Source organism: Heteronotia binoei, chromosome 11 (genome assembly GCF_032191835.1).
Source record: "Heteronotia binoei isolate CCM8104 ecotype False Entrance Well chromosome 11, APGP_CSIRO_Hbin_v1, whole genome shotgun sequence".
Classification (NCBI taxonomy): domain Eukaryota; kingdom Metazoa; phylum Chordata; class Lepidosauria; order Squamata; family Gekkonidae; genus Heteronotia; species Heteronotia binoei.
In genome coordinates this window covers 24,139,326-24,161,205 of record NC_083233.1, presented here as the reverse complement: position 1 = coordinate 24,161,205, position 21,880 = coordinate 24,139,326, and the positions used below count along the sequence as shown (strand labels likewise).

Below are 21,880 nucleotides of genomic sequence, written 5' to 3'. Positions count from 1 at the left end.
CCCTGCTGCTCTCTGAACGGCAGTTCAAAAAAACCCTTTTAATTCTGCATGTGTGGGGTCAGCTGTCACCAAGTGGAATGGCTGTTCCATTTTCCTGGGGGGGGGGGGGGTTGTAGATAATTGCCAATCTTCTCTCCTGGCAAAGGTTCTCAGGGGTGTCAAACATAAGGCCCAGGGGATGGAACTGGCCCATCCAGGACCCTTATGCGGCCCACAAGCAACTAGGGCAATGGAGGAAACAGGAGACTGCTTGGGAGGGAGGGGGGAGCGCACGGAATGGAGCCACTCCGATTGTGGCTTCAGCATGGTGGAACAACCTCATTTGCAGCAGTCAAGCAATGTGGGAGCTCTCCGGTCCACCCATATGGGTTTTCCTTTGTACCCTGCTCCCAGCCCATGAGGCCTTGCAATGAGGATACACCAACTTGGAGGTTACCAGCTGTGGTCCTTTATACAGTTTATAACTCCAGTACCTGGCGTTCCATTTTATGGCACACACGTCCCAGTCTCACGAAGCGACATTTATGTCAGATCCAGCCAGCCCTATAGCTAGGGGCTGTAGAGGGAGGGGGCCATTGGAAGGCCATGGGGGTGAGAGCAGAAAGCTGGAGAGGCTGGAGTCCACCTCTCTTCCTTCCCCCCACCCCGGTGTGATTTAGATTATTGGCTCACCCTTTAAGAAGAAGAAGATGATGATGATATTGGATTTATTTCCTGCCCTATACTCTGAATCTCGGAGTCTCAGAGCGGTCACAATCTCCTTTACTTTGCCCCCCCCCACACACACACACAGCAGACACCCTGTGAGGTAGGTGGGGCTGAGAGAGCTCTTACAGCAGCTGCCCTTTCAAGGACCGCTCCTACAAGAGCTATAGCTGATCCAAGGCCCATTCCAGCAGCTGCAGGTGAAGGAGTGGGGAATCAAACCCAGTTCTCCCAGATAAGAGTCCGCACACTTAACCACTACACCAAACTGGCTCTCAAATGGCATGGGACGGGTAGCGGCTGCTTTTGGGTGCCCCTCCTGTGCAATTAAATCGCACAGGAGTGGGAGGGAGAGGGGCAACCCTAGGATGGGGGGGGGGGGGTGAGGCCCTCAAAAACCTGTCAGGGCCCCTGGCTAGCTATGGGCCTGGATCCTGCCCTCATAACAAATGAGTTTGACACCTCTGTAAACCTTTTTCTCAGACCCTCAGTGAAAGAAGGGGAGTGGAAATAGCTTGGTTTGCTTCCCAGAGCCCTGAACTCAAACCCGAAATCAAGCCAGCGAAGTCTCTGTTAATTTCTTACTTGTCTTAGAGCAGTGAGAATTCCAACCCTGCTTGGGCGGGGGGACACTCCCCCCCTCCCCGCCCCTGCCAGGCCTCGCACAGTGTTTCTCTGCCTTAGTTCTCATTGCGGAGGAAAGATCAGAGAGCGTTTCAACCGTGTCCCCGGCCATTGAGGTGGGACTGCTGGCTTGAACGCTGGGGTCTGTGTGACATCATCTTGCCTGCCGCACCTGCTGAGAGCTAAGAGGCCAATGCGCATCTAGCAGCATTTCTCTGCCTTTTGGGTTTGCCCTCCTTCCTGAATCCAGGGCAGAGACTTCCGCCAATCTCCCGTGTTATTGACCAAATCTCACCAGTGTTGCAACAGGTCTTGTTTGGGGTATATTTTTTAATCTACTGTGTCAAATTGCTCCAGGGAGCAGGATGGTCCCAGCTGCCTTGAGGTTTCAGTGTGTTCTTCTGATCTCAATGAAGGCTTTGGAATTCGTTTAGGTTATTGTACGTGTGCTTTTGTGTGTGCGTGTGTGTGCACTGGGTCTAGCTACAGGGATTTCCTGCTTTCCCATTCCTGCTAGGGTTCGTGGCACAGATCGGCTTCAGTTGAGCATTAACTCCCACTACTGTCCTCAAGAAGACCAGGGAAACTACTTAACAAGTCATAGGTTTGGCAGGGCAGCGGCACAGCTTAACCACGTTGTGACTGTTCTATTGTCGCCTTCTGTTGCTCCCAGCCAGATTCCTCAAGCCCTGTTTGGAGGACCTGCGGTCTTTCTGTTCTCCAAAGCCTGGCTTTGGAACAGGCCCACTGGAACACACAAGAACAGAGGCTGAGGTGATGGACTACAAGCACTAGTTAACATCTTGTTAAGAAGTTATCATCGCTCATTCCTCTAGAGCCCTGCTCTTCCCAAGAGGTGTCACGATGTGATCTTTAAGATGGGACGCAGTGTTTTTGCTCGGCAGCGAGGGGTGTTTTATTGAGAGTCCTGTGCCCACAGACTGAATCGTGGGGATTAGAGTCAAGCACCTCTTGCAGTCAATACTCCCTCTAAGCTGTGGAGTCTTGTGAGCAAAAATTCTACTTCGTGAGCTACTGGCAGTAAAGTTGTGAGCTACTGCATAAATTAGTTTGCTCTGGGACCATTTTTCCTGAGCTAAGTCAAAAATGTATGAGCCGAAGGCTAAAAAACTATGAGCTAGCTCACACTAACTCAGCTTAGAGGGAACACTGCTTGCAGTAGAACCCTATGAAGGTACCCCCTGCTTCGTTCCAGTGGTGCTCTGGGAGTCACGCCTGTCCTCTATTGACCCTTACTTTGCCCTACTTGTTGTAGTATCCAAGTATTTATTAACAAGTCTGATGTACTCAAAGACAAAGGAAGTAAAATGTCCATCCTCTTCTCTTTTCCTCAGTCGGGGCAGGCTGCTGCTATGCTGTCTTCTGCCTCCGTGGCTGGCTGCTGCTTTCAGTCCCAACAGTAGTCTTTTCCTGTCACACAGCACAGACTGAGGGGAAAGGGGAGGAGCCACAGAGGCCATGTTCAAAAGTTTATGGCTGCGTTAAGCGTGAGTCCTGAGTACCTGCCGCTGTGCTGTGGATTGAAGCTGCAAACCCCCCACTCCCTCCCCCAAAGAGGAGGGACAGGAGATTTTCTCAGTTCCAGAAGGAACAGGTGAGAGACCAGGTTAGCTCACCTCAGTTCAATTGCACATCATTCAGCAGCTTCCCCATTGCATTCTGGGTGGGTGGGTAACTTACGCCTACAGCTCACAGCCCATTTAAATGCAACAATGCTCTCAATTGCAAGGCCTGGTGATAGGGCTAGCTGGCCAGGGGGCTTTGCTTGTCCCAAGAAGAAGGCTGATGGTGCTTCATCCCAGCAATGCAACTGGGGCTTCTGGCTTCAAGGCAAGGAGCCCTGAGAGGGAGGAGCTCTGCTCAGAACGACTCAGCCAAGGAGAGCGACTGCAGCCCTTCCTCTAACTTGGAGTCCAGCATCTCCGCCCCTTCGAAACAGCCGGAATCCCGAGGGATGTCCCCCTTGGGCGCTTCAGGGGCCAGCTGGAGCTCCAAGCCCCCTCCCTCTTCTTCAGCGTCACTGCTTGCTGTGGGGGGGAGAGAAATTACAGGGAGAAGATGAATGGTCTTGGAACTACAGTGGGCAGGTCTGGGAGATACTAGTAAGGCCTTTGGGCAGCTATCTAACACCTCCTCCACCCCACAGTTGGTCAGCCTTGCCTTGGCATAAGAAGCCACAGCTGTAGCAACTGTGAAGGCAAGTGGGATCCCTGCTGCTTTGGCCAGCACACCCCGGCCGCAAACCCCTTCCTTCCCAAGCAATTAGTCCTTGTAACAGGGGAAGCCCAAAGGTAAGAAGAAGAGCCAGGCTCTGGCAAGCACTCACTGTCATAATCGAGCAGCAGGTCCGCCGCCGTCAGTAGCTTGGCCTGATGCTGGGGGTCGGTGATGTTCAGCTCGTTGAGGTGAGTCTCCTGCAACTCCTTGAAGTCCTCCAGGGTCTGGTAGCCATTGAGCAGCAACGTGGAGGCATACTCCTGGATGGGAGAGGGGAGGGGAGAAATCAGCCCACCCGTGTTATTGGACCTCCGAGCTGCATTTGTTGCTGCTGTTCCCACCTCACCCTTGTTCAGTTCTGGGAGAATCTAGACAACGTAAAGCCTGCCTAGGGGGCACTGAATGCCCTCCTTTGTATGGGTGCAATTCCCTGTTTTGCTCTGAATGCAGCTGTGAATGTAAGGCTATTGATGCACAGGGTTTTTCCTGTGCAGTGTTCCCTCTAAGCTGAGCTAGTGTGAGCCAGCTCACAGATTTTTAGCCTCCAGCTCACACATTGTTAGCTCAGGAAGGATGACCCCAGAGCACACTAATTGATGCGGTAGCTCACAGCTTTCATGCCAGTAGCTCACAAAATAGAATTTTTGCTCACAAAACACTGCAGCTTAGAGGGAACGTTGTTCCCGTGTATCTTTTGTGCCTGCCATGCATCACCCCTTCCTCCAACCCCCCCCCCCTTTCTGGTGGTGTTTTTTCCCTCTTTAAAATGGTTGTCAGAATATCATGATAGTGTTGCTATCTGATAGTGTTAGGACATACAGCAGTATATCTATTGGGAGATGGCAATTACAATTGGAAATGGTACTGAACGTGAGAGGAGGCATGGCCACTCGCACATTCCTGTTCATATTTTTTAGTGTGATCTTATGGGAAAGACTGTACCAAAACAGTTTGGGGAAGCTACAGGTAGTTGGCTGCTGCAGCATGGTTTCATGTAGGAAAGGAAAGGAAGCCACTTAAAACCCGCTGCAGTTTGGGTGGGAAAGAAGAACAGGAGTTCCATACAGAAGTAAGGTAGCAACAAACATGGGTCTCGGAGGAGGTTGGAGTGATGCTGACTGAAGAAATGAGTCCTGCTGGTCCTTCAGGGGTTTCCAGCCAGTGAGCTGAAGTCAGTGAATTTGCGCACCCTCTAAAGACCCAAAGGAGAAGTTCTGGTAATACAGAAACTGAGAATTTCCAGACCAGACACTTAATGGAGAAAATAAAAGCCAGTGTTGGTGCCTCAAGGGAACAATACGATGAGAGTTAGAACATTGTTTCCAGAGCTCTTTCTGAAGAAGACATTGCCACTTATGAATTGCAAAGCAGCCACACCAGAGTACTAGCACTTCTGCTTTCTGTCATGCCTGAAAAGGAACCTCCCAGAGGTCAGCAATGAGTGGAGCTCACACATGCTCTATGGCAGGGGTGGCCAATGGTAGCTCGCCAGATGTTTTTGCCTACAACTCCCATCAGCCCCAGCCAGCATGGCCAATGGCTGGGGCTGATGGGAGTTGTAGGCAAAAAACATCTGGAGAGCTACCGTTGGCCACCCCTGCTCTATGGGGCACTGCCCAAGTTCCCTTTCTGCACATTACAAGAAAAGCAAGGTTGGTATGCAAACACTCCGAAATATGATGAGCTACTGGTCTCTTTCATAACACTAGAACTCAGGGGTGCCCAATTAAGCCGTGGGGCAGAGAAAAGGAAGTGTTTCTTTACACAACAATTAATTGCAGAATTTGCAGCTGATGGTGGTCTTTAAAAAGAGATAGATTCATGGAGAATAGCTCTATCAGTGGCTGTTCACCAGGGTGCATAAATGAAGTTTCCAGGATGGAGGCTGCAAACCTCTGAATCTCGGTGTTAGGTGGTCACAAGAGGGAAAGTCTCTCTATGCCCAGCTGTTCCTCCGGGGTCTTGCCCCTGCTTCACGAAAAGCTCTTTAGGACCAGCACAGGATCATCTGGATGACATCCACACAGATGCAGGTTGGCTCCTGTGTGATACAGGATGCTGGACTAGATGGACCACCGGCCTGATCCAGTAGAACTCCTTTACTCTTATGGCCTTATGAGGTGCCACTGGATTCTAGCTTTATTCCAGTGCTTTGAGTTACAGTGTTAGCATCACTGGATCTGTGCGCTCATGAATACACACATATCAGACTTTGCTCAGTGAGGCAGTCCTCTCACCTGCAGGTTCATGCGCTCCAGCAGTTCCTCCAGGGTCTTGGGCTTGGGCCTCTTGCTCCTGCTTCGCGAGCAGCTCTTGAGGACCGGCGCAGGCGCATCTGGGATGATGTCCACATAGATGAACTTGAAGGAGCCCATCTTGTTGTTCAGGAGGCCCATCCAGGTGCCTACGGGGGGCTTGGCGATAATGTGGATGACATCCCCTTTCTGTGCCAAACACAAAAGGACGCATTTTGGTAGCATCCCCTCCGCTCTGCCTCTGCAGCCTGAGTCCTTATTGACACAGGGAGGCAAAGGAAAGGCTAGGGCTGCCAATCCCCAGGTGGGGGCAGGAGATCCCCCAGTTTGGAGGCCCTCCCACCACTTCAGGGTCATTAGAAAGCAGGGAGGGGGGAGGGAAATGTCTGCTGGGCACTCCATTATTCCCTATGGAGGCCGATTCCCATAGGGTATAGTGGAGAATTGATCTGGGGCTGGGGGGGGCTGTTTTTTGAGGAGAGGCCCCAGATTTTCAGCATAACATCTGGTGCCTCTCCTCAAGTCCCCTCCCAAGTTTTAAAAAGATTGAACCGGGGGGGGGGGTCCAATTCTGTGAGCCCCAAAAGAAGATGCCCCTATCCATTATTCCAAATGGAGGTAAGGCATTTAAAAAGAGTGTGGTCCCTTTAAATGTGATGGCCGGAACTCCCTTCGGAGTTCAATCGTGCTTGCCACACCCTTGCTGCTGGCTCCACCCCCAAAGTCCCCAGATATTTCTTGAGTTGGATTTGGCAAGCCTAGGAAAGGCAGAGGTGGGTTTTTAATTAGCTTCTGCCTGATGTTGCTGTTGGGGCCTGCAGGCATTTCCAGCTTTGAGACAGGGCGGGGCTAAAAGGCTGGAGAGGAGGGGCCTGGTCGCTCCTTCCCGGGTTCTTAGGTCTCCGAATCACAGGTCAGGCGAGAATCCAAATCCCTAAGTAATAAAAGGCAGGCCTCTCTCCAGCAGCTGCAGCACAAGTCAGCAGTCTGTGAACTGAGGCCGGGGGAGCTGGATCCGGACGCTCAGTGCTCTTGGGCAGCAGGGAAAGCGGTACTGGAAGCAGCAACGGCGACCCACAACGAGCATGCATGGGCCATTTTAACATTAGAAAACAGCAGAGCTGCTAAGCGGTCGTGCTTGAGGGATGCCACGTTGGGGGCAGGCAGCCAGCTTGGCAAAGGCACATTGTTACTGAGCGCGGCTGGGGGAGGGTTTGAGTTCATTGGGCCCAATGCGGAAGGGATGTCTTGAGGACAGGGCTTTTTTTGTAGAAAAAGCCCAGCGGGAACTCGTTTTCATATTAGGCCACACCCCCTGACAACAAGCCAGCTGGAACTGTGTTCCTGTTAAAAAAAAAAAAAAAAAAGCCCTGCTTATCATTATTTAAAGTCGAATTGGGGGGAGAAATAAGGGCTGTGCGCCGCGCCTTAGAATTATTGCAGATGAAAGCGATGTTGGGGAGGGGATGAAGCAGAACTAACATTGTGGGGAGGGGTCAGGGCTTGGGCTTCCCTCCCTGCTTTCTGTCCCAGTCTCTGAGCGAGAGAATCCATAGTCTTTCAGCCTCTGGGCGCTGGCAGTCCCCAGCAGGAGAGCTCCTTGTCCTTAGAAATGCTGAGCGCTACTGAATATTTTGCCTTGGAAAGAGACCAGGGGCTTGGAAAGAGAGGGGGACCCCTGGCTGCCATGAACGGAACTGCAAGGCAGGAGAGTGACCCACCTGAAGTTTCAGCGAGTCTTTGTCGTAGGGGCTGGGGATGAAGTCCGTGTGAACTCTGGCTTTGCCGCAGAAAGGGCCGCTGTACAGTGCGGCAGGGCTGTCCTCTTCCGTCTTCTTCCCGCTGCTGATGTTTCCCGTCAGTTTGGGATCAAACAATTCACTGCCCACTGGAGGAGGAGGAGGAGTATTCAGGCCAGGAAAAGGGAAGCGGGGTGGGGGTGGTTGAGTTTGGTTTAGTCTCCTGCTTTCCTGGCAGACTGTGCAGGGGAAGATGGAACAGTCTCCATTCCTTCCTCTTGCTTTCTGCCTGGTGCAAGAGCTCCCCCCACCCTCCCCAAGATCTCACCAAGTAGCACCTCCCCCCCACACATATATTTCCAAGTCTGCAGCTTTAAAGAAGAAAACGTCCTCTTTTTCAAAAAAGGAAAATGGCTGCGTTTCTCCCAGGGCTGTGCATACTACTGAATTCTACACTGGCTGGGGACAAGTGCGAGCTGCACGTGGTCTTGTACCAAACTAGCCGTGGCAGCTGCTGTAACGCTGGAGAGATCCACCCGCCGGTCCGCAGACCAGTGACATTAGAGGCAAAAAGCATATCATGGCCGAGCCCCCTGCACAGTCTGGATCAGTGGGTGCTGCCTAAGCAGCCAGCCAGCCAGCCAGCCAGCTGCGTGCAAGTAGGTACTTCCAGAGCAAGAAGCGACATGTAATGTAGTCCTACATCGCAGCAAAAGGAGGGGAGGGGGAAATCCCCTCCAGCTCCTCCGTTCCATCTGAGCAAATCAGAAAAGTCTCTCCACGAAGCCTGCCAAATCCACCTCTTTGCTCATCATGCCCTGCCCTCCAGCCCTTGGAGGGTTCCTCTCTGCCTTCAAGAACTGGGACAGGCTCTTCAGTGTAAAAGTCAAAAGAAAGGGATAGTAGAGGGACAAGGGCTCGCCTTGCCTTCCTGTCCTTGTCGGCCATAGCAGGGGAGCTGCAGCCACTCACCCTGCATGTTCTGGAAGCAGAACAGCCTGCAGGGCAATCTGGGTTTTTTTCTTGGGGGGGGGGGGATGGAGGCAGAGAAGGAGTGATTTGTCTAGCAACGCTGAGCCGACCCGCCCAGAGGCAGGTCCCAGGAGCAATGGACAGGTGAAGGCTGTTCATGCTTGCTCTTAAGCAGCAAGAAGCAGAGTCCGGGACTGTCTTATGCTTCAAAATGCACCGTTTGAATCTCATGGTGGTGCTGGATGGGTGGGAGCGGCTGAGGGCAGGGGCTGTTTGGTTCCAGCAAAGTCTGGGTGGGGCAAAATGGGGTAAGCCTGCACACAACTAAATGCATGTGTTTGTTTTCCTGCTCCGCACTCCTGCCTCCTGAAAGGCCTCCTAACACTGAACAAAGAAGCCTGGTTCTCACTGTGATCAGATAAAACTGTCTGACCTGGACCACTTTAGACTGGTAAGCAGCTGATGTGATAAAATGTTCCTCCATTCAAAAGATGCCTTGTTCATAGAAATCTAGCATGTTATGGTGGTCTGAATTCTTTTTCCTGGCCTGCTAGCTGTTCCATGTGCTGGGATTTTAAAAATTATTCCCCCCACACACACCTGACAAACAAACATCCCTATAGTCTGCAATAGTGTAACCTCAGAAGTCGGTTCTATATACCTTCCGTGCCGGGATAGGGGACAACTGTGGTGCTTCTTACCATCCTCGAACCAAGTTTTGGCCCCTGCCCCACTCACCACTCGGGCTCTGAGAACTGCCAGGTGAGTGAAGATCTGTCGGTTCCGGGAAAACGAGGGCTTCTTTATCCATAGGACTGTTCAGAGATGCCGCTGTCTCCTTGTCTTCCTCCCCCTGGAATAGGGCAAGATTTCCTACCATTCATGCCCCTTTGCTCTCATAGCGTTGGCAACCCCCAGGTAGAGCACTGGAGATCTCCCAGAATTACAGCAGATCTCCGCACCATAGAGATGAGTTCCAGTGGAGAAAGCGACTGTTTTGGATGGTGCACTCTATGGTATTTATACCTTGCTGAGGTCCCTCCACCCCCAAATCTCCAGGTTTAAGGACTGGCAGCCTGTTACCAGCTGCAGGGCCGGCCCTGCCACTAGGCAAACTAGGTGATTGCCTAGGGCGCTGGTCTTCTGGGGGCACCAAATGGGGTGCTCTCCGTGTGACTCGGTGACGTTTTCAGTGCAGGGGGTGGTGCCAGAAGTTAGCCTTGCCTAAGGGTGCCAGACAGTCCAGGGTTGGCCTTGCCCAGCTGTCTTTGGAAACCCCAGTGTTTGTGGTGCCTTATGAGAGAGGCCAAGGCTAGCCGGAGGATTTTCCCCAGCCCAGCCCTACTGCTCACCTGTTCAGCCAAGGCTCTGGCTGCAGCCTTGCCGGTCTTCCGGTTCATGGTGCGAGAGATGGCAGCTTTCCATCTCCTGCCCAGCTTCAAGCTGCTGCTTCGCCCAGAGTCATCGGGACTAGGCGGAGGATTTGTAGGGCTGCCTTCCGGGTCCTGAACAGAGAGGGAATTGGTTTAGGAAAAGCTGATCTTGCGGCAAAGGAGGAGGGCTGCTTTTTGGGGAGACTGGTGGGAGATTAACATCCGGTTCTGGGTATAATTGATATCTTCTGAGCCTGGGCCTTTTCTTGGTTATCCAATATCAAATGAAGGCAGCTGCCGCTTTGATCGGCTGTGGGATTTCGAAAAGGGATAGGCCAGGCCCCTTAGATGGAGCATGTGCGACCAGAGATAGCACTGGAAAATAGACATTGTCTTGGTTCAGGGTGCTGACCAACAAAGAACAGAAATTGGAACCGACTGCCATTGCTCAGTCTGAAGGCTACAGCATCTATAGGTGTAGAGCAGAGGGGTCAAACGTGCAGCCTGTGGACTGGATCAGGCCCTCGGAAGGCTCCTATCAGGCCCACGAGCAAGTTTGCTTCCTTCTCCTTCTCTCTTGCTTTTTTCTGTCACAGCTTGCTTTGCCAGGATTTCTCAATTGTATAGGAGCTAAAGAGCAAAGCCTCTGCTTTCTCCATTGGCTGACGCTCCTCTCCTGGGAAGCAAGGGGGGCGGGGAGGGAGAGCTTGCTTTGATACTGAGCACAATATTGCAAGAGTGCTAAGACTTTGAGCATGTTTTATTTTAGGGGGGTTTTTTTTAGACATCTTTAATTGTTTTTGTCTGTGTGCTTTATAAAGTTTGTATCCCCGCTACCTGGCATTAAATTTTATTTTATTTTATTTTTTTAAATTTTAACAGATTTTCAGTTTACAGAAAAGAATCTATTGAGGTAATCTATCACCTCAAATAATGCAGCCTTAGTGAGGATATAATTATTTTTTTAAACAAAAAAAGAAAAGATAATTCATAAAACAGAGAACCAAGGAGCAGTCGTCATCTTATACTGAAGAGCATCCAGTGAAAATACATTCTGTTGACTGATTCTACTGTAGGAATGTACAAAGAACTGTTCCAATATTGTATTAAGAAATCTAGTTAATCAAATTCAACTATTTAGAGCTCAGTTTTTTGTATTCAGACCACAGAAGAAAAAGTGAGCCCAGAACCTATTAGAAATAGAGTGGCATTACACTTTATGACACACATGGCCCCAGCAAGGTCTCATTTATGTCAGATCCGGCCCTCATAACAAATGAGTTCTACATCTCTGGTGTAGAGGGAGAAGTGACAAAAGCCCTGAGCAGGAAAAAGCTAGCCCCGGGGTCCTGCAGCTGATGCTGGGGAGCAGCCGTCCAGCCAAAGGTGGGTGGCTAAACTCGCCAAGGCTGGGCAGAGCCAGGAGACTCACCTCCTCCTCCAGGCTGAACTCCTTCTCACTTGCGATGGGCGAGCTGGGCTTGTTCTTGGCAAAGTCCTTGAAACTGCTGGACCGCTGCAGAGACAGCTGGAGGAAGAAGCAGACTGATGGGCGAATGGAAAAGAACAAGACCACCCGATTAAAACGGAGGCCGTGGCAAAAGATGAACGGATTAAACAGCCTGCTACAGTTCTCAGTCTTGCCTGCTTGGGTTCTTGAAGGTGTCAGGCAGAGCACAGAGAGGCTCTCTAAGTGGTGGTGCCAGGGGTAGAACGTGGGGCCTCCCTAGCACAATCCAAGCAGGCTATACTGCGAGCCATAGCACTTCCTCTGCTCTTGCGGGGGTGGTTTAAAAACTAGGCTAGAATTGACCCAAACCAGGATAAGCTTAGCTAAAACAGGAATCCAAGGGGTGCCTTCAAGAGCAACTACCTTTTGTCTGCCGTGAACTGCCATGACTCAGAGCTCATTGCGACAGATTGTGATGCATATCTCATTCACCAACTGGAAAGATGGCCCCATTAGGGAAGCATAAGCTGGTGGAGGGAAGGAGCAAACACCCCCCTGATCCTGCTGTCCATGATACCAACATTCTGGGTACATTTGGGCACAGCCAAAGTTTGTGTGGGGTGGGAGGGGAGGTATTTCTTTCCAATGTAATGTAGTCAGCATTGGGACTCCCCGTATGTTTTGTAAAAATTATTTCCTTTTTTTGCAAGGGGGCTAAGTGTCCCACCCAGGGCTTTTTCTACCAAAAGAGGAACTCGTTTACATATTAGGCCACACCTCCTGACACGAAGCCAGCCGGAACTGCATTCCTGTGCATTCCTGCTAAAAAAAAAGCCCTAGTCCCACCAATGTTCTCTCTAAGTTGGGGATTCTTGTGGACAAAAATTCTGCTACGTGAGCTACTAGCAAGAGTCATATCAAATGCTGTAACTTCTCGAGGTTGGCCTTTCTGGGGAACTTTTAAGGTGTTGATTGGGAACTTTGTTGTTCGTGTTCTGTTTTGTGACGGCCAATGGCTATACACAATGCATTTTTGACTGACTATCAGCATTAAAGTTGTGAGCAAGCCTACATTTGATTGTCGTGTAAACCTAGTCCAGAGAAGCATCTGTGTGTTTAGACTGAAAAGCTGTGAGCAGACCAGTGAAAATCTGTGCATATTTGCTCACTCACGTGCTCACACTAAAGGGAACCTTGGGTCCCACCTATTTCCACTTTAGCCCTGGTCCCAAGAAAGACCGCTGCAGTCAGACTCATCTTGGTCTAGCCCCAACCATTTCCCTTGCTGCCAGCCCAAGCTACCTCTGAGCATGTTTAAGACTTGCTTTTAGGGTTGCCAGATCCAGCTGAGAAACTTCTCGAGATTTGGGAGTGGAGCCTGGGGAGGACAGAGACCCCAGTGGGATGCAACGCCATAGGGTTCACCCTCCAAATCAGGCATTCTCTCCAGGGGGAATTGATTTCTGTAGTCTGGAAATGAGCTGCAATTCCAGGAGATCCCCAGGTCCCACCTGCAGGACGCATTCCCTCCTTGCTTTGGAGCAACCTGCTGTCAGAGAGATGCTACCAGACTGCCGACAGTCAAACCTGGCTGTTTCCCCACATCCTTGGGCCCCACGCTTGTGTCTGCCACTCAAGCTCTTTTCAAAAGTTGCTCTGCGTTGACGCTTAACCAGCAGAGAGCAGAGGAAGTGGCTTAGCGCCTGCACCCTTTGACACTCGAAACACCTGGGAGAGCAGCAAACGTGGGGGAAGTTTCTGGGCTGTTTTTTTTTTTTTTAAGCCCACTTCACAACAGAGGAACTGCAGACACCGTCAAGCTGATGTGCATTCAGGGTCTGGAAATGCAAATGTCAGAGAACCAGAATGTACACCTCGCTGCATCCAGCAAAGCGGGGGGCTGGGGAGTTGCAGCAGCCACCCCCCCCCCCCAATATTTGCAATGTCAAGACCAGACAGTTCAGTTAGCAACAATACAAAAGCGGATCGCTGCTGTGACCCAGCACGAACTGTGTATGCCCTCTTTCTTGGAGGAACGGGAACCACAGACCAGCACGCCCAACCATACACTCATCTGTTGCACTGCTCGTACTTCTGCAAGCTGGTTTCAGCTGCGCCAGGGGACAGCCCTGGGCACTACAAAACCCCACAAAGCCAATTGGACCGAGAGCCTGTGGTGGGACCATCAAAATGAAAGTGTGCATAATGGCCACAGTGCTCTGAAATGCTGTTTGCCTGCGCTCAGCCAAAGGGGTTTAATGCAGCGTGAGATCTGCTAGGCAGCCGCCTGTTTCATCAGAGGCATTCGGCGGCCTGAGACGATGCTACACGGATGCAGCTGACGAAATGAACTGTTGCCTAGCAAAGCTCAGACCTCCGTAAACCGGTTAACTCTCGAAAGGGTGCTGTTCTTTGGGAATTTCACACTGTGTTTTTGTGGTCCTCAGAGAGGCAAGGAGCACATATGAAAGCGAACACTCATCCCTGGGGAAAACGGACAAAGTGGAAAGTTGACCTCTCTGGTTTTTAGGGTAGTTCCCATCTTCCCACTTCCCCTGCTATGGTTCTGAGATACATGGAGAGCTGGCCCCATTCCCTCCCCCCAAACAGGGTCTCAATAGGTGCCATTTCCCATGGTGTCAAGCTGCAGTAGGAATGGGGGGAGGGTGCCATGTTGAATTACTGCCTGTCATTGGATGAACAGGGCCACTCCTAAGGGAATCTCTCACTCCCTTGCAAAATGGGAGTTGTTCTTGCAGCAAATGGATCCTAGAAATCAATCTGGCAACCCAAAATCAGCTTTCCAGGGCCGGCCCTGCCACTAGACAAACTAGGCAATTGCCTAGAGCACGGGACTTCTGGGGTCGCCAAACTGGGCGCCCCCCATGTGACTAGGTGATGTTATTAGAGAGCCAGTTTGGTGTAGTGGTTAAGTGCGTGGACTCTTATCTGGGAGAACCAGGTTTGATTCCCCACTCCTCCACTTGCACCTGCTGGAATGGCCTTGGGTCAGCCATAGCTCTGGCAGAGGTTGTCCTTGAAAGGGCAGCTGCTGTGAGAGTCCTCTCAGCCCCACCCACTTCACAGGGTGTCTTTTGTGGGGGAGGAAAGTAAAGGAGATTGTGAGCCGCTCTGAGACTCAGAGAGGAGGGTGGGATATAAATCCAATATCATCTTCTATTAGTGCAGGGTGGGGGCACCAGAAATTAGCCTTGCCTAGGGTGCCAAACAGTCTAGGGCTGTCCCTGCAGCTGCTTAATACTTGACCACCAGATCAACACATTTTACTACCCTTTGCCAGGTGCATGCCATTGCAAGATTTGAAGGAATGCACTTCTCTGCTTGTACGTTGCTAGGTTGGCAAAGAATATTATGGCGCCAAGAGAGACTATTTGGCTTGCTTGTGCTGTTGGCTCACCCTGATTGTCCATGCTCAGGTTAGTGATGATGCTCAGCTGCCACATGACTACCTTTGCAGAGACTTAATGCTCTTAAGGCAGGGGTGGCCAAACTGTGGCTTGGGAGCCACATGCGGCTCTTTCACACTTATTGTGTGGCTCTTGAAGCCCCTACCACCCTGGATCGGCTGACTTGGCGAAGGCATTTCTCTCTTTATAACTTCTCCAAGCCAAGCCAGTTGGTGGCTTGGAGAATGTATTTAAAGTTAAAGTTGCTTTATTTCCCTCTCTCTCCATCCTCCCATCTATTTTCCTTCCTCCCTCTCTCCCTCCCTGTCTTGTAGCTCTCAAACAACTGACGTTCATGTCTTGTGGCTCTCAAACATCTGACATTTATTCTATGTGTCTCTTACATAAAGCAAGTTTGGCCACCCCCTGTCTTAAGGGGTGGTGGAGTTGTTCCCTGCTCCTCCAAGACTCACCTTCCTTTTTTGGGTCGGGTCCTTGTCGCTGGCGTTGGATGGCTTGCGGCGCAACATGATGAGCCCTCCAGAGTGAATCAGTCGGCAGGCAAGGCAGCGCCAGAGATTGAAGGCGAGCAGCACTGCCGCCTGACACACGTCAAACCTCAGAGGCCAGGAAAGGCACAGGAAACGGCTGCATCACATGGGTGGCTTTTCCAGCAAGTGAGCCTCAAGCAGCAGAAGACGGGCCCAGCCCTGCACTTGCACAGGAAGGAAGTGGCAAGTTTGTGTTGATGATGGCTTCTCAAAGCCTGCGAGGGAACCAGAAGAACAGGCACCTCCAGAAGATTCAAGGGTGGGTCAGCTTTCTCGGTGGGGATAGGTCTGGGGAAAAGTGGGTCACACAGCACTGACTGGAGACCTAGGGGGAGATATCTAATGTCTTGTCTATCACACATTCATTATACCAATGAAGACACAGCTCTGAAGACTTTGCTGAGGAAGGAAGGCACTCTGTTTCAGCAAAAATATACCCCTGGGAGTTAGAGCGGATTTTAAAAAATATATAAATTCAGGAGTTGAAGAAATTTGCATTTTAACATTTCCTCCCAAAAAAATTCAGGATTTTGATTGTGGAAACATGCTTCCCAAGAAGCCCAATGGAATAAGACTGCTTTTCTCCTTGCTGATACTAAACTTTGGGCATGGTCAGAGGCAAGAATCCTTGGGTGTGAGCTGTAAGGCATGAATCAAACGGCTCTTGGCCAAGGCCTCTGGTAGGCAGCCTTGTTCATCAATCAGTTTTAAGGTAATCTAATTAGTATGTCAGCCTGTTTTCCCCCTTACCTTAAAAGCTCAGGATCCAACCGCCACCCAGGCCTTTTTTATTTTTAAACAAGATCAGAGTTCCAGCTGGCTTGGCATTGGGAGTTTGGCCTAATATGCAAATGAGTTCCTGCTGGGCTTTTTCTGCCAAAAAAGGCCTCCCATCACCATTGTTGGTAACACTGTAATAAATTCAAACTCACTTTTTGTTTGGTTTAAAAGGAACATCTGGATTAGAGATGGCTTGCAATCTACCCCAAATATACTTCGGCTGTGCAAAACCTTGCTGGGGTTTCAAGGAGAGGGCCATTCCACCAAAACTCCTCCTACCATAGAAGCTAACTGAACCTCACTGGAAAAATCATTGCAGTGTCTGGGAGGGGTGTGTGTGTAAAAGGAGAAGGGCCAGTTTCCTGGGCAACCAGAATCATAGAATCATAGAGTTGGAAGGGACCTCTAGGGTCCTCTAGTCCAACCTCCTGCACAATGCAGGAAACTCACAAAACACCTCCCTCCTGAATTCACAGGATCTTCATTGCTGTCAGATGGCCATCTAGCCTCTGTTTAAAAACCTCCAAGAAAGGAGAGCCCAACACCTCCCGAGGAAGCCTGTTCCACTGAGGAATCACTCTAAAGGTCAGGAAATTCTTCCTGATGTTGAGCCAGAAACTCTTTTGAATTAATTTCAACCCATTGATTCTGGTCCTACCTTCCGGGGCAACGGAAAACAATTCCACACCATCCTCTATATGACAGCCCTTCAAGTACTTGAAGATGGTGATCATATCACCTCTCAGCCGTCTCCTCTCCAGGCTAAACATCCCCAGCTCCTTCAACCTTTCCTCAAAGGACTTGGTCTCCAGACCCCTCACCATCTTCGTCGCTCTCCTCTGGACCCGTTCTAGCTTGTCTATACCCTTCTTAAAATGTGGTGCCCAAAACTGAACACAATACTCCAGATGAGGTCTTACCAGAGCAGAGTAAAGCAATATCATCACATCATGTGATCTGGACACTATACTTTTGTTGATACAGCTCAAAATTGCATTTGCCTTTTTAGCCACGGCATCACATTGATGACTCATGTTCAGTGTATGATCCACTAAGACCCCTAGATCCTTTTCGCACATACTACTGCTAAGACAAGTCTCCCCCATTCTATAACCATGCATTGGATTTTTCCTACCTAAATGCAGAACTTTACATTTATCCCTGTTAAAATTCATTTTATTGATTTTAGCCCAGTTTTCCGGCCTGTCAAGGTCATCCTGTATCCTGTTTCTGTCTTCTGTGTTTGCAAACCCCCCCCCAATTGAGTATCATCTACAAATTTAATAAGCATTCCCTCTATTCCTTCATCCAAATTATTGATAAGATGTTGAACAAAACAAGTCCCAGGACAGATCCTTGAGGCACTCCACTTGTCACTCCTCTCCAAGAGGATGAGGAACCATTCACAAGCATTCTTTGGGTGCAATCTGTCAACCAGTTACAGATCCATGTAATGGTAAAAGGATCCAAACCACATTTTACCAACTTGTCAACAAGGATAGTATGTGGAACCTTATCAAAAGCCTTACTGAAATCAAGATAAACGATGTCTACAGCATTCCCCTGATCCAGCAAGGTAGTCATTTTCTCAAAAAAAGAGATCAGGTTAATCTGACATGACATGCTGGCTCTTAGTAATCACATAAATTCTTTTTAAATGTTCCAGGACCAACTGTTTGATGATTTGTTCTAAAACTTTTCCAGGTATAGACATCAAGCTGATGGGTCGGTAGTTACCTGGATCGTCTCTTTTCCCCTTCTTGAAGATAGGGACAACATTCGCCTGCCTCCAATCTTCCGGCACCTCTCCTGTTCTCCAAGAATTCTCAAAAATAATAGCCAGAGGCTTAGAAATTACATCCGCAAGCTCTTTTAGAACCCTTGGATGCAATTCATCTGGCCCTAAGGATTTAGTTTCATTTAAAGAAACTAGGTGTTTATGTACTACTCCTATGCTGATCCTAGGTTGGAACTTCATACCCTTATATGTTCTGTTTTTGCCATGTTGAGAGCCGTTTCCCTCAGAAGAGAAGACTGAGGAAAAGTAAGAATTCAGCAGTTCCACCTTCTCTTCATTACCAGTTACAATTTCCCTTTCCTGCCCTCGCAGTGGGCCTACCATGTTCTTGCTCTTTTTCTTACTCTGAACATAAGAAAAGAACCTTTTTTTGTTGTTTTTAGCATCTTCAGCCAGCCTAAGCTTATACTGAGCTTTAGCTTTCCTAACTGTTTGTCTACAAGCATTGGTGATTTGTTTAAATTCATCCTTGGTTATAAGGCCCTCCTTCCAATTCCAAAAGGAGTCTTTTTTCTCAAGTCTTTAGAGAGCTGTTTATGGAGCCACTTCAGCTTCTTTAGGCTTTTTCCATTTTTTCTTCTCATAGGAATCGTCTGTGATTGCACTTTCAGTATTTTGCTTTTAAGAAACGCCCACCCCTCCTGAGCCCCCTTCCTCCTAAGTATTTCTGACCATGGGATTTTACCCAGCATAGTTCTAAGTTTATCAAAGTTTGCCTTTCTGAAGTTCAACCTATAAGTCTGACTATGTATAACTTTTCCCTTCCCTAAGACTGTAAATTCCAAAATCACATGGTCACTACTGCCCAGGGTGCCCACTATTTCCACTTCTTCAATCAATTCTTCCTTGTTGGTGAGAATCTAATTCAAGATAGCAGATCCCCTTGTTTCCTTCTTCACTTTCCGCTGAGGGGAAGCCATCTGCTCCTCTTCTACAAGATCACTGGAGGCAGCTGAGAGCTGTAACATCTGTACATACCAGAGGTCTGCAGGCAAAGGACAGCTGGCATCCTAAGCAGCTGTCCTTGAAGTAGGATGCAGACTTAGAACTGTTTCCAGGAAGATTATCTTATGGAATTCTTGCCCACCTGCCAACAAGTAAGCTTATCTATTCTTGGTTTCTACAGTTTTGGAATACACTCTGAGTCTATTGCTTCATCAGTAATACTAACTGAATAGAGGGATTGTGTTTAGCAAAACTATTCACTATCACAGTGCGATCCTAAACACCCTTTGAACTCTTTTTAGGATTGCACTGGGGATGTAGCTAAGAGAGCAGCTCTCAGCAGGTCAACTCGGAAGCCTACCTCAAACTATTCAATGCAGGCTACTTCAGGAAAGCATTTTTAAGAGTGGCCGTTTTCCCACTTACCTTACCCCGGAGCGATGTCCCTCTTCACCGCGCTGCATCTGCGCGGATTTCGCACAAACTGCTGCGCAGCACCAGGAAGAGCTGCGTAGTCCCGGGGCTTTTGCGTCGCAAATGTAAACCTGCTTTTTGGCAGTTTACATTTGCGACGCAAATAGGCTTCCCAACCCTCCCGCCCTGGCGGGGGACCCCAGGATTTCCAGCCTCTTCCCCCGCTCCCCAAAAAAATGGAAGCGGAGGGAGGGGGGGGGAAACGGCTGCAGCCTCTTCTCCGCTTCACCATAGCTGCTCCTCCGAGATGGGCTCAGGCTGAGGAGGAGCTATGGTGAAGCGGAGAAGAGCCTCCTTCCCCCACCACCGCATGCACTTGGCAGGCGCATCCACTCCCTCCATTCCCAGCCGCACTGGCAACGGCAGTCATAGGCTGGAGGCCGTGCTTTTGCCCTCCCGGAAGGAGGGAGGCTGACGCCGGCTTCCCGGCCATCCGGGAGTTGTAGGAGGGGGCGTGGAGTCGGGGCTATAAAGCCCTGGCTCCCGCCCGTGCAGCGCAGTTCTCTCATGGCTCTCGGCAGGGAGAGCCACGTTGTCGGTTTCAGCGTCCGTAGGCGGCAAGCATCACGGTGCGGGCCTCTACAGTGCGGCTGCATGTCGGGGCTGTGAAGAGCGGCTCAGGGCAGCTCGGGGCGATCGCATGAGCGGCGGCTGCTGGACGGTTCTGCTGGGACGCGAAGTTGTATCGCGGGGGCAGTAGGAGCCTGGCTTCCCCCTCCCACACCAGGTCCCACCCAAGAAATATATGGGAACTTTGAGGGTGGAGCCAGGAGACTTTGGGGGTGGATACAGGAGCAAGGGTGTGGCAAGCACAAGAGTTCTGGCCTTCACATTTAAAGGGGACCACACAGTAAAGCTGCAGTACTGCAGCTGGAGCCCTCTGCTCACAACCTGAGTTCAATCCCAGCGGAACTGGTTCAGGTAGCCGGTTCCAGTTTGACTCAGCCTTCCATTCGTCTGAGGTCAGTAAAATGTGTCCCCAGCTTGCTGGGGGGAAAGAAATCAGAGAAGGGGAGGGTGGAGGGAAGGAAGACATTTAAAAAGTTGTGAGGTCCCTTTAATTGTGATGGACAGAACTCCCTTTGGAGTTCAATTGTGCTTGTCACACCCTTGCTCCTAGCTCCACCCCAGTGTCTCCTGGCTCCACCCCCAAAGTCTCTTGGCTCCACCCCCAAAGTCCCCAGATATTTCTGGAATTGGACTTGGCAACCCTAGACGCAAAAGCCCCAGGACTACGCGGCTCTTCCTGGTGCTGTGCAGCAGTTTGTGCGAAATCCGCACAGACGCAGCGCGGTGAAGAGGGACGTCGCTCCGGGGTAAGGTAAGTGGGAAAACGGCCAGCGTGTTGTAGGTCTCATAAAGAATAAGAAATAGTCCTCAGTGGGATAGTTTCACCAAACACTGTCAGCTACAGGGCCTTTTTTGTAGAAAAAGGCTAGCCGGAACTTATATGCATATTAGGCCGCACCCCTGACGTTACCATTGTTTCACATAGGCTTTTTTTTTAGAAGCCCAACAGGGACTTGTTTGCATATTAGGCCACACCCCTTGGCACCAAGCCTGCCAGAACTGTGTTCCTGGTCCAAAAAAGCCCTGGTCACCTAAGCTTGTTAACTATTTAATACAATGAATTTATTGGAATTGAAATTAATGGCTGAAGTACTTATTCCTGACCACTTTCTTTTATACATCTGTGGAAAAATGGATTCATAACCCCTCCTGTTGCTTCTGGCTGGTCCCCCAGAAGCTGGGAAATCCCCATGGGGCAGACTGAAGTCCCTGCATGGCGACACTATCTCTTCCCCTCAGTTCCCAGGGGGGCCAAAAATTAGTTGGTATCCACCCACTACCACAAATAACTCCTTGAGAGTGTCTTGTCAGAGAGAGTTGTACATCTAACACACTGTGTGGAGAAACGCCATTTTGGCTGGTCTTTCACTGGGAGTTGGCTGGAGGAGTCTATTAAACTCTAGGCAGGCTTTGGGCCTAGTCTCTTCCTCCTGTTCCCTTGCTTTAGGCTTCCCAATCCCCAGGTCCCAGCGGGGGAACCCCTGGTTTTACAGGCTTCCCCCCTCCCCCAGCCAGCTGGCCGGCAGGGGGAGCTCCACCCCCATAGCCATTATGCACCTCCAGGAACGATTCCCATAGAGAATGATGGGGAATTGATCCGCGGGTGTCAGGGGCACTGGGGGGGCTGTTTTTTGAGGTAGAGGCGCCAAATTTTCAGTATAGCATCTAGTGCCTCTCCCCAAAATACATCCCAAGTTTCAAAAAGATTGGACCAGGGGGTCCAACTCTATGAGCCCCAAAAGAAGGTGCCCCTATCCTTCATTATTTTCTATGGAAGGAAGGCATTCTAAAAGGTGTGCTGTCCCTTTAAATGTGATGGCCAGAACTCCCTTGGAGTTCAATCATGCTTGTCACACCCTTGCTCCTGGCTCCGCCCCCAGTGTCTCCTGGCTCCACCCCCAAAGTCTCCTGGCTCCACCCCCAAAGTCCCCAGATATTTCTTGAATTGGACTCGGCAACCCTACCTTGCTTCCTGTCTGGAAACAGCAATTCTGAGGAG

At 50.2% G+C, this 21,880-nt stretch overlaps 1 protein-coding gene across 1 annotated transcript; it reads right to left on the bottom strand.

Moving 5' to 3' along the window:
* Window positions 1-2,596: 2,596 nt before the first annotated feature.
* SASH3 (SAM and SH3 domain containing 3) lies at window positions 2,597-15,521 on the bottom strand. Its single transcript, XM_060249383.1, has 8 exons — window positions 15,237-15,521; window positions 11,339-11,434; window positions 9,886-10,038; window positions 9,272-9,386; window positions 7,544-7,710; window positions 5,805-6,011; window positions 3,677-3,827; window positions 2,597-3,377 (listed from the first exon to the last, which is right to left on the bottom strand). Exons 1-8 carry the CDS (start codon window positions 15,291-15,293, stop codon window positions 3,211-3,213), a joined length of 1,113 nt encoding a protein of 370 aa, XP_060105366.1. The 5' UTR covers window positions 15,294-15,521; the 3' UTR covers window positions 2,597-3,210.
* Between the last annotated feature and the right edge of the window lie 6,359 nt (window positions 15,522-21,880).